The sequence below is a fragment of the Gobius niger genome, assembly GCF_951799975.1.
Source record: "Gobius niger genome assembly, chromosome: 23".
Lineage (NCBI taxonomy): Eukaryota > Metazoa > Chordata > Actinopteri > Gobiiformes > Gobiidae > Gobius > Gobius niger.
Genome location: NC_136874.1, coordinates 1253996 through 1266741, shown reverse-complemented (window position 1 = coordinate 1266741; position 12746 = coordinate 1253996). Strand labels below are relative to the sequence as shown.

At 53.4% G+C, this 12746-nt stretch overlaps 1 protein-coding gene across 1 annotated transcript in view; it reads right to left on the bottom strand.

The window, feature by feature from the left end:
• The window catches only part of LOC306981947 (arf-GAP with GTPase, ANK repeat and PH domain-containing protein 1-like), a gene marked incomplete at its 5' end in the record, with an annotated part of 80219 nt that overhangs the window by 42281 nt on the left and 25192 nt on the right, over positions 1-12746 (bottom strand). The window contains one exon of the mRNA XM_079581687.1: positions 10898-11002. Coding sequence (XP_079437813.1) covers positions 10898-11002 — 105 coding nt within the window. The remainder of the gene's footprint in view (positions 1-10897; positions 11003-12746) is intronic.

Sequence of the window (12746 nt, the reverse complement as noted above, 5' to 3'; positions counted from 1 at the left end):
CTCTGTTCTTCCTCGCCGTCCTCTGTTCCTCCTCGCCGTCCTCCTCGCCGTCCTCCTCGCCGTCCTCCTCGCCGTCCGCTCGCCTCGCCGCGTGGCGCCGTCCCGCTGAGCGTCTGAAGCTTCCTCTCGAGTGGATTAAACGTCTCCTTGATCACGGTTCCTGTCGCGCCGGATCCTTCCGAGCGGAGGCCAATTACGGCGCCCCGGCCCCTCGCCGCCGCGCTCTTATTCTGAAGTGCGGGGCCCTTTCATTGTGGAGTGGCCGCGCTTTTATTTTGAAGTGCTAATGCGTGTCCTTCTGTCGCGCTCCGCGGGGAAAAGGCCGTTAGCGCCGCATTAGCAAGCGCCGATCAAAGCGCTTAGATTAGCACAAAGATCTGCATCTCAGAGCGACAGAAGGCTTTAAACGCCGCACGCTGAGGCCACACACACATATACACACACATACACACACACACACACACACACACACGCTAACACACACACACACGCTAACACGGCAACTACACGACAATTACACCACAACTATACCACATATATACATATACACATGCTAATACCACAAAGATCTGCATCTCAGAGCGACAGAAGGCTTTAAACGCCGCACGCTGAGGCCACACACACATATACACACGCTAACACACACATACACGCTAACACGACAATTACACCACAACTATACCACATATATACATATACAAACACTAATACCACAAAGACCTGCATCTCAGAGCGACAGAAGGCTTTAAACGCCGCACGCTGAGGCCACACACACACACACACACATACACGCTAACACGACAACTACACGACAATTACACCACAACTGTACCACATATATACACAACATATACAACACGTACACACACAGAGCCAGGTTTAAATGTGAGGTTTTATTTGGGGACAGTATTTGTTAAAGATTTGTTTAGTTTTAGAATAAACGAGTTATTAACATTTCTCCTGCTTTACTTCCTTTGTTTCGTTCCTTCTTCCCTTTTTGTTACAACGACAACAAAAGAATCTCTCCTTATTCAGTTTGACGGGTCTTAGTTTTGCTGTGGAGAAGCTTTTAGATTTGGGCAAAGCTGAACTGGAGACAACGGGCTGAGGCTGGGAACGTTTAAAATCGACTTTATTTTAATTTAATATTTTTGAGCCTGAATATAATGATGTGATATTACGTTTTCTCTCGGCTTTACCCAAATCTAAAGAGCTTATTCTTGTGGTCCTCTCCTCCGTGTGATAGTGGCGTGTGATAGTGGCGTGTGATAGTGGCGTGTGATAGTGGCGTGTGATAGTGGCGTGTGATAGTGGCGTGTAATAATGGCGTGTAATAATGGCGTGTGAAATGTCGGCGCTGAACTCTCCTCTTCATCATCAGGATCAGTGACATTTCCTGATCCCGGTTCAAGTGTTGGTAATTGCCGGTGGAGTCGGGGCTTTGGCGCTCGTCCCGCTCGTCCCGCCGCCGCCGCCGCCGCCGCCGCCCGCCGTCCCCTAACGAGGCTCGGGGGAAAAAACGCCGCGAATTATCCGAGCCATTAATCAGGATTCAGCCGCCAAGACCGCGGAGAGCGGCGCGTGTGTGTTTTGGCGCCGGGTCGAGGAGCGCTCGCCAAAACGCCAAACAATTAAGGAGAGCGCCGTTTGTCAGGGCGGATTAACGACCACACGCAGCCACGAGCCGCACACACACACACACATACAGAGGGACACGAGCCGCACACACCCCCATACAGAGGGACACGAGCCCCACCCCCCCCCCCACATACAGAGGGACACGAGCCGCAGCAAATGCCAGTGTTTTCATCAGGGGCCCCGAGTGTCAGGGCTTCAGGATCCACCATCACCCCCGGATGACGAGCCCAGGACCCAAATAAAACTGTACTTGTCCTATATCGTATAGAATATTCGATTTCCCTTTAATTATGATCAAAACAATCCCGTTCATTTAACAGACACAGTGAGGGTTTCCAGGCACTTTCAGATGTAAAATATTGAATAAAAGTTCCCTGTAGTCTCGCGACCCACTCAAAATGGTTCCATGACCCTTTTTTGGGCCCCGGCCCCCCAGTAGAAAATCACTGTTTAACATTATACACGACCAAGCGGGACGTTCTGCAGGTGAGACGCTGCAGGTGAAAAGGGAAAAATTATATTTACAGATATCAATTTGAAACTGTTGCTGTCGATCACTGGCATAAATGTGAGAAAAAAATACAAGTTTTCTGTCATTTTATCTTTTCATATAAGAACAAGGTGTTTTGTGCCTAAAAATGCCCCAAATTTCCCATCTTTTCGGAGACGAAATCTGGAGCTGCTGGAGAAAAGAATGAGTTTGAATCATTTCCTCCATAATCAGAGTTTCCTTCTCGTTGTAAATAAATAAAGTCCTAAAGTGTTAAAGGGAAAGTGTGCGGTTCATCTCAGAGCGATCCATCGCGGCGCTGCTTTAAACTCCATGTTCTCCTTCACTTCATCCATATTAGTTTTATTAGGATCCTTTAAAGGCTCGTTTGTTCCCCCGTGTCCGTTTGTATCGACGCTTCGCTCCTGGCGGTCAGCACTTCTGAGGCCACGCCCCCTTTAATAACGGATCTGCTGTGAGCTGATGGAGGTTTGAACGACTCCGCCCTCAGATATTATCGACCCGTGAGAGGCCAGACGCTGCAGAGGAGGCGTCTGTGTCATATTTAGTCCTTACGTCTGTTTTAACTCTTAATATAAGCACACGTTTAACCCGGGTCTGTCACAGAGATGCTTTATCAACAAATACATAAAGGAGACTGAAGGCTAAAGCCAAACACAGAAATATAGAAAATACTGCCTCTAAATCGTGCTGCGGCCCTCGCTTTGAGAACCACTGATCACATTCTTCAGACTTCTTTTCGACACCGATACTGGAATATTTGTCTAGAACACCTGGGGCTTATTTTATTTCTTTATTAAAGAGTGGGTGTTATGTAAATGGATTTTTTCAAGCTTTCCATCATGTTATTCTGTCACTCCCTCATTAAAAACATGGCTGAAGTGTTGCCTTGGCACATTCACGTATTTCTGAGTAATCTGTAAAAACTCTGATGGCGGCCATTTTAGGGATAGGTTTGCCTGAGTCCTCCTAGGAACGCCCCCACCTCCTGGAGACGCCTCCGAGCTTTCGTCACCAGCCGAGTAACCAACCACTGCTCCTCAGCAGAACCCCCTCCCCACTGATGCCACAGACAGCGTGTGGAGGGGGCGTGTCTAAAGGCTCAGAGGTTCTTAAAGAGACAGAGGCCTATTTCAAGACATTCACTACAGCCATTTTGAGAGAGACATTTTATACAAGGCAGTTATTCTAATTTACTGCATTTACAGACCAACAGAAGGTTTGTCATCATTGTAGTGTGATATAGACTGGTGCTATGGGACTGACAAAAGCAGAACACCCCCTCTTTAAAGAAAAACTATGCCTAATATTTTCTGTTTTCTGAACAGTCAGAAAAGTACAAATGATTTCAAGTTTGCCTCGATTAAGGAGAGGTCTCTGTTTCACACCTGCCCCCTGCTGGCCGGCCCTCACACCTGCCACCTGCTGACCGGCCCTCACACCTGCCCCCTGCTGGCCGGCCCTCACACCTGCCCCCTGCTGACCGGCCCTCACACCTGCCCCCTGCTGGCCGGCCCTCACACCTGCCCCCTGCTGACCGGCCCTCACACCTGCCCCCTGCTGGCCGGCCCTCACACCTGCCCCCTGCTGGCCGGCCCTCACACCTGCGCGGCCTGATGACATCATCACACAGCGCCGCTTGTTTTTGAGCCACGGCACGAGAAACGTGGAGGGAAAATAATCCCAGCGCCGTGAAATACCTGAAGCACAACTGTACACAGACAAATACTTATAATCACATTGATAAAGTACTTCATCCCTCAGGCCTAAAGCGCTTCACAAACACCTCACGTTTCTCACGTTTCTCTCTTCAGTGTGTTTGTCCTGGTTTCTCTGCAGCGTCAACAAAGCCACATTCCTTCAGAGAGCCTTGTGCGTGTGTGTTCAGGGGAGGCGTGTTTTTGGCGTGTTCTGTGCGTGTTCTCGGCGTGTTCTGCAGACGTGCCTCTCTGGACTCGTGTCTGTCAGCTCCCGGCCCCCGTCGGCCCCCGTCGGGCCCCCTCGGGCCCCGGGGCCTCTCTCCTCGTCTTTGTTTGCTCGCACTAATCACATAAAGTCAATCAGACACGCTCGTTAGCCGCGGCGCTACACGGCGCGAGGCTAATTAACGGCGGCGAGGTCTCCGAGGAGTAAACAGGAGCGAGGACGGCGCCGCCGGCCAAACGCCGACTCCAGAGGACTGAGGAGGACTAAGGAGGACTGAGGAGGACTGAGGAGGACTGAGGAGGACTGACTGGACTCCTCTACAGTCCTCCACAGTCCTCCTCAGTCCTCCACAGTCCTCCACAGTCCTCCACAGTCCTCCTCAGTCCTCCACAGTCCTCCACAGTCCTCTACAGTCCTCCACAGTCCTCCACAGTCCTCCTCAGTCCTCCACAGTCCTCCACAGTCCTCTACAGTCCTCCACAGTCCTCCACAGTCCTCCTCAGTCCTCCTCAGTCCTCCACAGTCCTCCACAGTCCTCCACAGTCCTCTACAGTCCTCCACAGTCCTCCTCAGTCCTCCACAGTCCTCCTCAGTCCTCCACAGTCCTCTACAGTCCTCCACAGTCCTCTACAGTCCTCCACAGTCCTCCACAGTCCTCTACAGTCCTCTACAGTCCTCCTCAGTCCTCTACAGTCCTCCTCAGTCCTCCACAGTCCTCCACAGTCCTCTACAGTCCTCCTCAGTCCTCTACAGTCCTCCTCAGTCCTCCTCAGTCCTCCTCAGTCCTCCACAGTCCTCTACAGTCCTCCACAGTCCTCTACAGTCCTCCACAGTCCTCTACAGTCCTCTACAGTCCTCCACAGTCCTCTACAGTCCTCCACAGTCCTCTACAGTCCTCCTCAGTCCTCCACAGTCCTCTACAGTCCTCCACAGTCCTCTACAGTCCTCCACAGTCCTCCACAGTCCTCCACAGTCCTCCTCAGTCCTCCACAGTCCTCCTCAGTCCTCCACAGTCCTCTACAGTCCTCCACAGTCCTCTACAGTCCTCCTCAGTCCTCCTCAGTCCTCCACAGTCCTCCACAGTCCTCCACAGTCCTCCACAGTCCTCCTCAGTCCTCCTCAGTCCTCTACAGTCCTCCTCAGTCCTCCACAGTCCTCCTCAGTCCTCTACAGTCCTCCTCAGTCCTCTACAGTCCTCCTCAGTCCTCTACAGTCCTCCACAGTCCTCTACAGTCCTCCACAGTCCTCTACAGTCCTCCTCAGTCCTCCACAGTCCTCCTCAGTCCTCTACAGTCCTCCTCAGTCCTCTACAGTCCTCCACAGTCCTCCACAGTCCTCCACAGTCCTCTACAGTCCTCCACAGTCCTCTACAGTCCTCCTCAGTCCTCTACAGTCCTCCTCAGTCCTCCACAGTCCTCCTCAGTCCTCCTCAGTCCTCCACAGTCCTCCTCAGTCCTCCTCAGTCCTCTACAGTCCTCCTCAGTCCTCCACAGTCCTCCTCAGTCCTCCTCAGTCCTCCACAGTCCTCTACAGTCCTCCTCAGTCCTCTACAGTCCTCTACAGTCCTCCACAGTCCTCTACAGTCCTCCTCAGTCCTCTACAGTCCTCCACAGTCCTCCTCAGTCCTCCTCAGTCCTCCACAGTCCTCCTCAGTCCTCTACAGTCCTCCACAGTCCTCTACAGTCCTCTACAGTCCTCTACAGTCCTCCACAGTCCTCTACAGTCCTCCACAGTCCTCCTCAGTCCTCCTCAGTCCTCCACAGTCCTCCTCAGTCCTCTACAGTCCTCCACAGTCCTCTACAGTCCTCCTCAGTCCTCCACAGTCCTCCACAGTCCTCTACAGTCCTCTACAGTCCTCCTCAGTCCTCTACAGTCCTCCTCAGTCCTCCACAGTCCTCCTCAGTCCTCTACAGTCCTCCACAGTCCTCCACAGTCCTCCTCAGTCCTCCTCAGTCCTCCTCAGTCCTCCACAGTCCTCCTCAGTCCTCCTCAGTCCTCCTCAGTCCTCCACAGTCCTATACAGTCCTCTACAGTCCTCCTCAGTCCTCTACAGTCCTCCTCAGTCCTCCACAGTCCTCCTCAGTCCTCTACAGTCCTCCTCAGTCCTCCTCAGTCCTCCTCAGTCCTCTACAGTCCTCTACAGTCCTCTACAGTCCTCCTCAGTCCTCTACAGTCCTCCTCAGTCCTCCTCAGTCCTCTACAGTCCTCTACAGTCCTCTACAGTCCTCCTCAGTCCTCTACAGTCCTCTACAGTCCTCCTCAGTCCTCCTCAGTCCTCTACAGTCCTCTACAGTCCTCTACAGTCCTCCTCAGTCCTCTACAGTCCTCCTCAGTCCTCCACAGTCCTCCTCAGTCCTCTACAGTCCTCCTCAGTCCTCCTCAGTCCTCCACAGTCCTATACAGTCCTCCTCAGTCCTCCTCAGTCCTCCACAGTCCTATACAGTCCTCCTCAGTCCTCCTCAGTCCTCCTCAGTCCTCCTCAGTCCTCCTCAGTCCTCCACAGTCCTCCTCAGTCCTCCACAGTCCTCCTCAGTCCTCCTCAGTCCTCCACAGTCCTCCTCAGTCCTCCTCAGTCCTCCTCAGTCCTCCTCAGTCCTCCTCAGTCCTCCACAGTCCTCCACAGTCCTCCACAGTCCTCCTCAGTCCTCCACAGTCCTCCTCAGTCCTCCACAGTCCTCCTCAGTCCTCCTCAGTCCTCCACAGTCCTCCTCAGTCCTCCTCAGTCCTCCACAGTCCTCCTCAGTCCTCTACAGTCCTCCACAGTCCTCCACAGTCCTCCTCAGTCCTCCACAGTCCTCCTCAGTCCTCCACAGTCCTCCACAGTCCTCCTCAGTCCTCCACAGTCCTCCTCAGTCCTCCACAGTCCTCCTCAGTCCTCCACAGTCCTCCACAGTCCTCCACAGTCCTCCTCAGTCCTCCACAGTCCTCCTCAGTCCTCCTCAGTCCTCCACAGTCCTCCTCAGTCCTCCTCAGTCCTCCACAGTCCTCCTCAGTCCTCTACAGTCCTCCACAGTCCTCCACAGTCCTCCACAGTCCTCCACAGTCCTCCTCAGTCCTCCACAGTCCTCCTCAGTCCTCCTCAGTCCTCCACAGTCCTCCACAGTCCTCTACAGTCCTCCACAGTCCTCCACAGTCCTCCTCAGTCCTCCACAGTCCTCCACAGTCCTCCACAGTCCTCCTCAGTCCTCTACAGTCCTCCACAGTCCTCCACAGTCCTCCACAGTCCTCCTCAGTCCTCCTCAGTCCTCCTCAGTCCTCCACAGTCCTCCACAGTCCTCCACAGTCCTCCTCAGTCCTCCTCAGTCCTCCACAGTCCTCCACAGTCCTCCACAGTCCTCCTCAGTCCTCTACAGTCCTCCACAGTCCTCCACAGTCCTCCACAGTCCTCCTCAGTCCTCCTCAGTCCTCCTCAGTCCTCCACAGTCCTCCACAGTCCTCCACAGTCCTCCACAGTCCTCTACAGTCCTCCTCAGTCCTCCACAGTCCTCCTCAGTCCTCTACAGTCCTCTACAGTCCTCCACAGTCCTCCACAGTCCTCCTCAGTCCTCCTCAGTCCTCCTCAGTCCTCCACAGTCCTCCACAGTCCTCCACAGTCCTCCTCAGTCCTCTACAGTCCTCCACAGTCCTCCTCAGTCCTCCACAGTCCTCCTCAGTCCTCCTCAGTCCTCCTCAGTCCTCCACAGTCCTCCTCAGTCCTCCTCAGTCCTCCTCAGTCCTCCACAGTCCTCCTCAGTCCTCCACAGTCCTCCACAGTCCTCCTCAGTCCTCCTCAGTCCTCCACAGTCCTCCACAGTCCTCCTCAGTCCTCCTCAGTCCTCCTCAGTCCTCCTCAGTCCTCCACAGTCCTCCTCAGTCCTCCACAGTCCTCCACAGTCCTCCTCAGTCCTCCACAGTCCTCCACAGTCCTCCTCAGTCCTCCACAGTCCTCCTCAGTCCTCCACAGTCCTCCTCAGTCCTCCTCAGTCCTCCACAGTCCTCCACAGTCCTCCACAGTCCTCCTCAGTCCTCCTCAGTCCTCCTCAGTCCTCCTCAGTCCTCCACAGTCCTCCTCAGTCCTCCACAGTCCTCCACAGTCCTCCTCAGTCCTCCACAGTCCTCCTCAGTCCTCCACAGTCCTCCTCAGTCCTCCACAGTCCTCCACAGTCCTCCTCAGTCCTCCTCAGTCCTCCTCAGTCCTCCTCAGTCCTCCACAGTCCTCCTCAGTCCTCCACAGTCCTCCACAGTCCTCCTCAGTCCTCCTCAGTCCTCCACAGTCCTCCTCAGTCCTCCTCAGTCCTCCTCAGTCCTCCTCAGTCCTCCTCAGTCCTCCTCAGTCCTCTACAGTCCTCCTCAGTCCTCCTCAGTCCTCTACAGTCCTCCACAGTCCTATACAGTCCTCTACAGTCCTCCTCAGTCCTCCTCAGTCCTCCTCAGTCCTCCTCAGTCCTCTACAGTCCTCCTCAGTCCTCTACAGTCCTCCTCAGTCCTCTACAGTCCTCCTCAGTCCTCTACAGTCCTCCACAGTCCTATACAGTCCTCTACAGTCCTCCTCAGTCCTCCTCAGTCCTCCTCAGTCCTCTACAGTCCTCCTCAGTCCTCCTCAGTCCTCCTCAGTCCTCTACAGTCCTCCACAGTCCTATACAGTCCTCTACAGTCCTCCTCAGTCCTCCTCAGTCCTCCTCAGTCCTCTACAGTCCTCTACAGTCCTCCACAGTCCTCCTCAGTCCTCCACAGTCCTATACAGTCCTCTACAGTCCTCCTCAGTCCTCCTCAGTCCTCCACAGTCCTCTACAGTCCTCTACAGTCCTCCACAGTCCTCCACAGTCCTCCTCAGTCCTCCACAGTCCTATACAGTCCTCTACAGTCCTCTACAGTCCTCTACAGTCCTCCTCAGTCCTCCACAGTCCTCTACAGTCCTCTACAGTCCTCTACAGTCCTCCACAGTCCTCCTCAGTCCTCCACAGTCCTATACAGTCCTCTACAGTCCTCCTCAGTCCTCCTCAGTCCTCCACAGTCCTCCACAGTCCTCCTCAGTCCTCCTCAGTCCTCCACAGTCCTCCACAGTCCTCTACAGTCCTCCACAGTCCTCTACAGTCCTCCTCAGTCCTCCTCAGTCCTCCTCAGTCCTCCTCAGTCCTCCTCAGTCCTCCACAGTCCTCCACAGTCCTCCTCAGTCCTCCACAGTCCTCCTCAGTCCTCCTCAGTCCTCCTCAGTCCTCCTCAGTCCTCCTCAGTCCTCCTCAGTCCTCCTCAGTCCTCCTCAGTCCTCCACAGTCCTCCTCAGTCCTCCTCAGTCCTCCTCAGTCCTCCACAGTCCTCCTCAGTCCTCCTCAGTCCTCCACAGTCCTCCACAGTCCTCCTCAGTCCTCCACAGTCCTCCACAGTCCTCCACAGTCCTCCTCAGTCCTCCTCAGTCCTCCACAGTCCTCCACAGTCCTCCTCAGTCCTCCTCAGTCCTCCTCAGTCCTCCTCAGTCCTCCACAGTCCTCCTCAGTCCTCCTCAGTCCTCCACAGTCCTCCTCAGTCCTCCTCAGTCCTCCACAGTCCTCCACAGTCCTCCACAGTCCTCCTCAGTCCTATACAGTCCTCCTCAGTCCTCCACAGTCCTCCACAGTCCTCCTCAGTCCTCCTCAGTCCTCCACAGTCCTCCTCAGTCCTCCACAGTCCTCCTCAGTCCTATACAGTCCTCCACAGTCCTCCTCAGTCCTCCACAGTCCTCCACAGTCCTCCACAGTCTTCCTCAGTCCTCCTCAGTCCTCCTCAGTCCTCCTCAGTCCTCCACAGTCCTCCTCAGTCCTCCTCAGTCCTCCTCAGTCCTCCACAGTCCTCCTCAGTCCTCCTCAGTCCTCCTCAGTCCTCCTCAGTCCTCCTCAGTCCTATACAGTCCTCCACAGTCCTCTACAGTCCTCCTCAGTCCTCCACAGTCCTCTACAGTCCTCCACAGTCCTCTACAGTCCTCCTCAGTCCTCCACAGTCCTCCACAGTCCTCCACAGTCCTCCACAGTCCTCCTCAGTCCTCCTCAGTCCTCCTCAGTCCTATACAGTCCTCCACAGTCCTCCTCAGTCCTCCACAGTCCTCCTCAGTCCTCCTCAGTCCTCCTCAGTCCTCCTCAGTCCTATACAGTCCTCTACAGTCCTCCTCAGTCCTCCTCAGTCCTCCTCAGTCCTCCACAGTCCTCCACAGTAATGGACTTTTTTAATGATGACGGAGTCAAAACCTCATCCATTATTCCTGAAGCGTCTCTGTGTCTCTGATTTGGGTAAAGCTGAACATCTGTATCACTGGGAGGATCAGGCTAAAGGTTTATTTAGACGCTGAGGCTGAAGTAAAGGCTCAGAGAGGATCATCTGTGCTGTGGAAAGTTCCGCCGTGTGGCTTTAAAGAACCTAATGTGACTGAATTAATTAGATTTGCTCAAATAAAGTCTCGGTAAACGGAGCAATTAGTGCTAATGCGGGTTAAGTCTGACGAGGAGCCGGGCTCGTCTGCTCCAGATCACTCGCTCACTCTCTCGGTCTCTCCCCTTCCTCTCTCTCCTCTCTCTCTGTTATCTCCTTCTCCTTCCTCTCCCCCCCCCTCTCCTTCCTCCCCCCCGTCCTGTTGTCAGTCCACATCCCCCCCCCTCTCCCCTGATGCCTGTGACTGCTCCGATGTCGCCGTTGTCCTCTAACATCAGCCTCACACACACACACACACACACACACACACACAGACACACACACACACACACACACACACACACACACACACACACACACACACACACACACACACACACACACACACACACACACACACACACACACACAGGGGGAGCGAGGGAGGGGGAGAGTTCAGCTCACGTGTAAGCTGGGGTGGTAGGTGAGCAGGCCGTTGTCGCACAGCGTCACGTATTTCTTCTTCCATTCCTTGTTGAGGGATTTCCCGCTTCTCTTCAGCAGCATGCCCTGGAACACACACAAATACACAAATACTTCAGTACAACGGGATGAGTACAGATACTTCAGTACAGATACTTTAGCGCTGGAGACGGCTCCTCGTCCTCGTGCGAGGCCTCAGAGGGTTTCTGCACATGAGTTTTCTGCTTCAGCGTCGCCTCACACTCGATTAGAGCCAAAGGTAGGTCACACTTAAGACAAACACACTTCACACACTTCTCTTCATCTGCTCCCAAACAGCTGAGATCCTGCGGTAACTACGGCAACGGGACCCGGTCTGGTCCACCTCTCAGGACGGGAAGAATGTCAAGACAAAACCTCCCATTGAAGATTCATCTCCACAATCCCCCATTTATCACAACACAAGAAGAAAAAAGTCCTCAGGTATTTCCCATTTCTTCACTCATTTCCTTCGAATTTTCCACCATTTTCCCCCAATTATTTTTCTAATTTTCCTCAGTTTTCTATTTTTCACAGTTTCTTACCTTAATTTTCCACCTATTTTCTCCCAAACTTCCCTTAGTTTTTCTTCCTATTCCGCTTTTTTCCAAAATTTCCCCCGTTTGATCACAATTTTCTTCATATTTTCCTTCTTTTATCCCAATTTCTTTCCTAGTTTTCACACTATTTCCCCCCAAATTTTCCTATTTTTTCCCTAATATTCCCAAACTTTTTTCCAACTTTTCTACCAATTATTTTCCCAATTTTCGTCCTATTTTTCTACTTTCTACTTTAAAAAAATGTTCCTATTATTTTTCTCTTTATTTCCTCCTAATTCCTCCTTATTTTTTATTCTATTTATTTATATTATTTTATTTATTATTCCCTAGTATTCCTATTTTGTAATTTCTTCCAAACTTTTCCACCAGTTTTCCCGATCCTCTACAGTAGTTTCCTCTTTAGTCCTTTCTTCTTCCTCATTGTTGCAAACTGTAGATCTCCTCTCTCTCCTCTCTCCCCTCTCTCCTCCTCTCTCTCCTCTCCTCCTCTCTCTCCTCTCTCTCCTCTCTCTCCCCTCTCTCCTCTCTCTCCTCTCCTCTCTCTCTCCTCTCTCTCCTCTCTCTCCTCTCTCTCCTCTCTCTCCCCTCTCTCCTCTCTCCTCTCTCTCCTCTCTCCCCTCTCTCCTCTCTCCTCTCTCTCCTCTCTCTCTCCTCTCTCTCCTCCTCTCTCTCCTCCTCTCCTCTCTCTCTCTCCTCCTCTCCTCTCTCCTCTCTCTCTCCTCTCTCTCCTCCTCTCTCCTCTCTCTCTCCTCTCTCTCTCCTCTCCTCCTCCTCTCCTCTCCCTCCTCTCTCTCTCTCCTCCCCTCTCTCTCTCTCCTCCTCTCTCCCCTCTCTCCCCTCTCCTCTCTCTCCTCTCTCTCCTCTCCTCTCTCTCCTCTCCTCTCTCTCCTCTCTCTCCTCCTCTCTCCTCCTCCTCTCTCTCTTCTCTCTCTCCTCTCCTCCTCTCTCTCTCCTCTCTCTCTCCTCTCCTCCTCCTCTCCTCTCCCTCCTCTCTCTCTCTCCTCCTCTCTCTCTCTCTCCTCCTCTCTCCCCTCTCCTCTCTCTCCTCTCTCTCCTCTCCTCTCTCTCCTCTCTCTCCTCTCTTCTCTCTCCTCTCTCCCCTCCTCCTCTCTCTCCTCTCTCTCCTCCTCCTCTCTCTCCTCTCTCTCCTCCTCCTCTCTCTCCTCTCTCCCCTCCTCCTCTCTCTCCTCTCTCCTCTCTCTCCTCCTCTCTCCTCCTCCTCTCTCTCCTCTCTCCTCCTCCTCTCCTCCTCC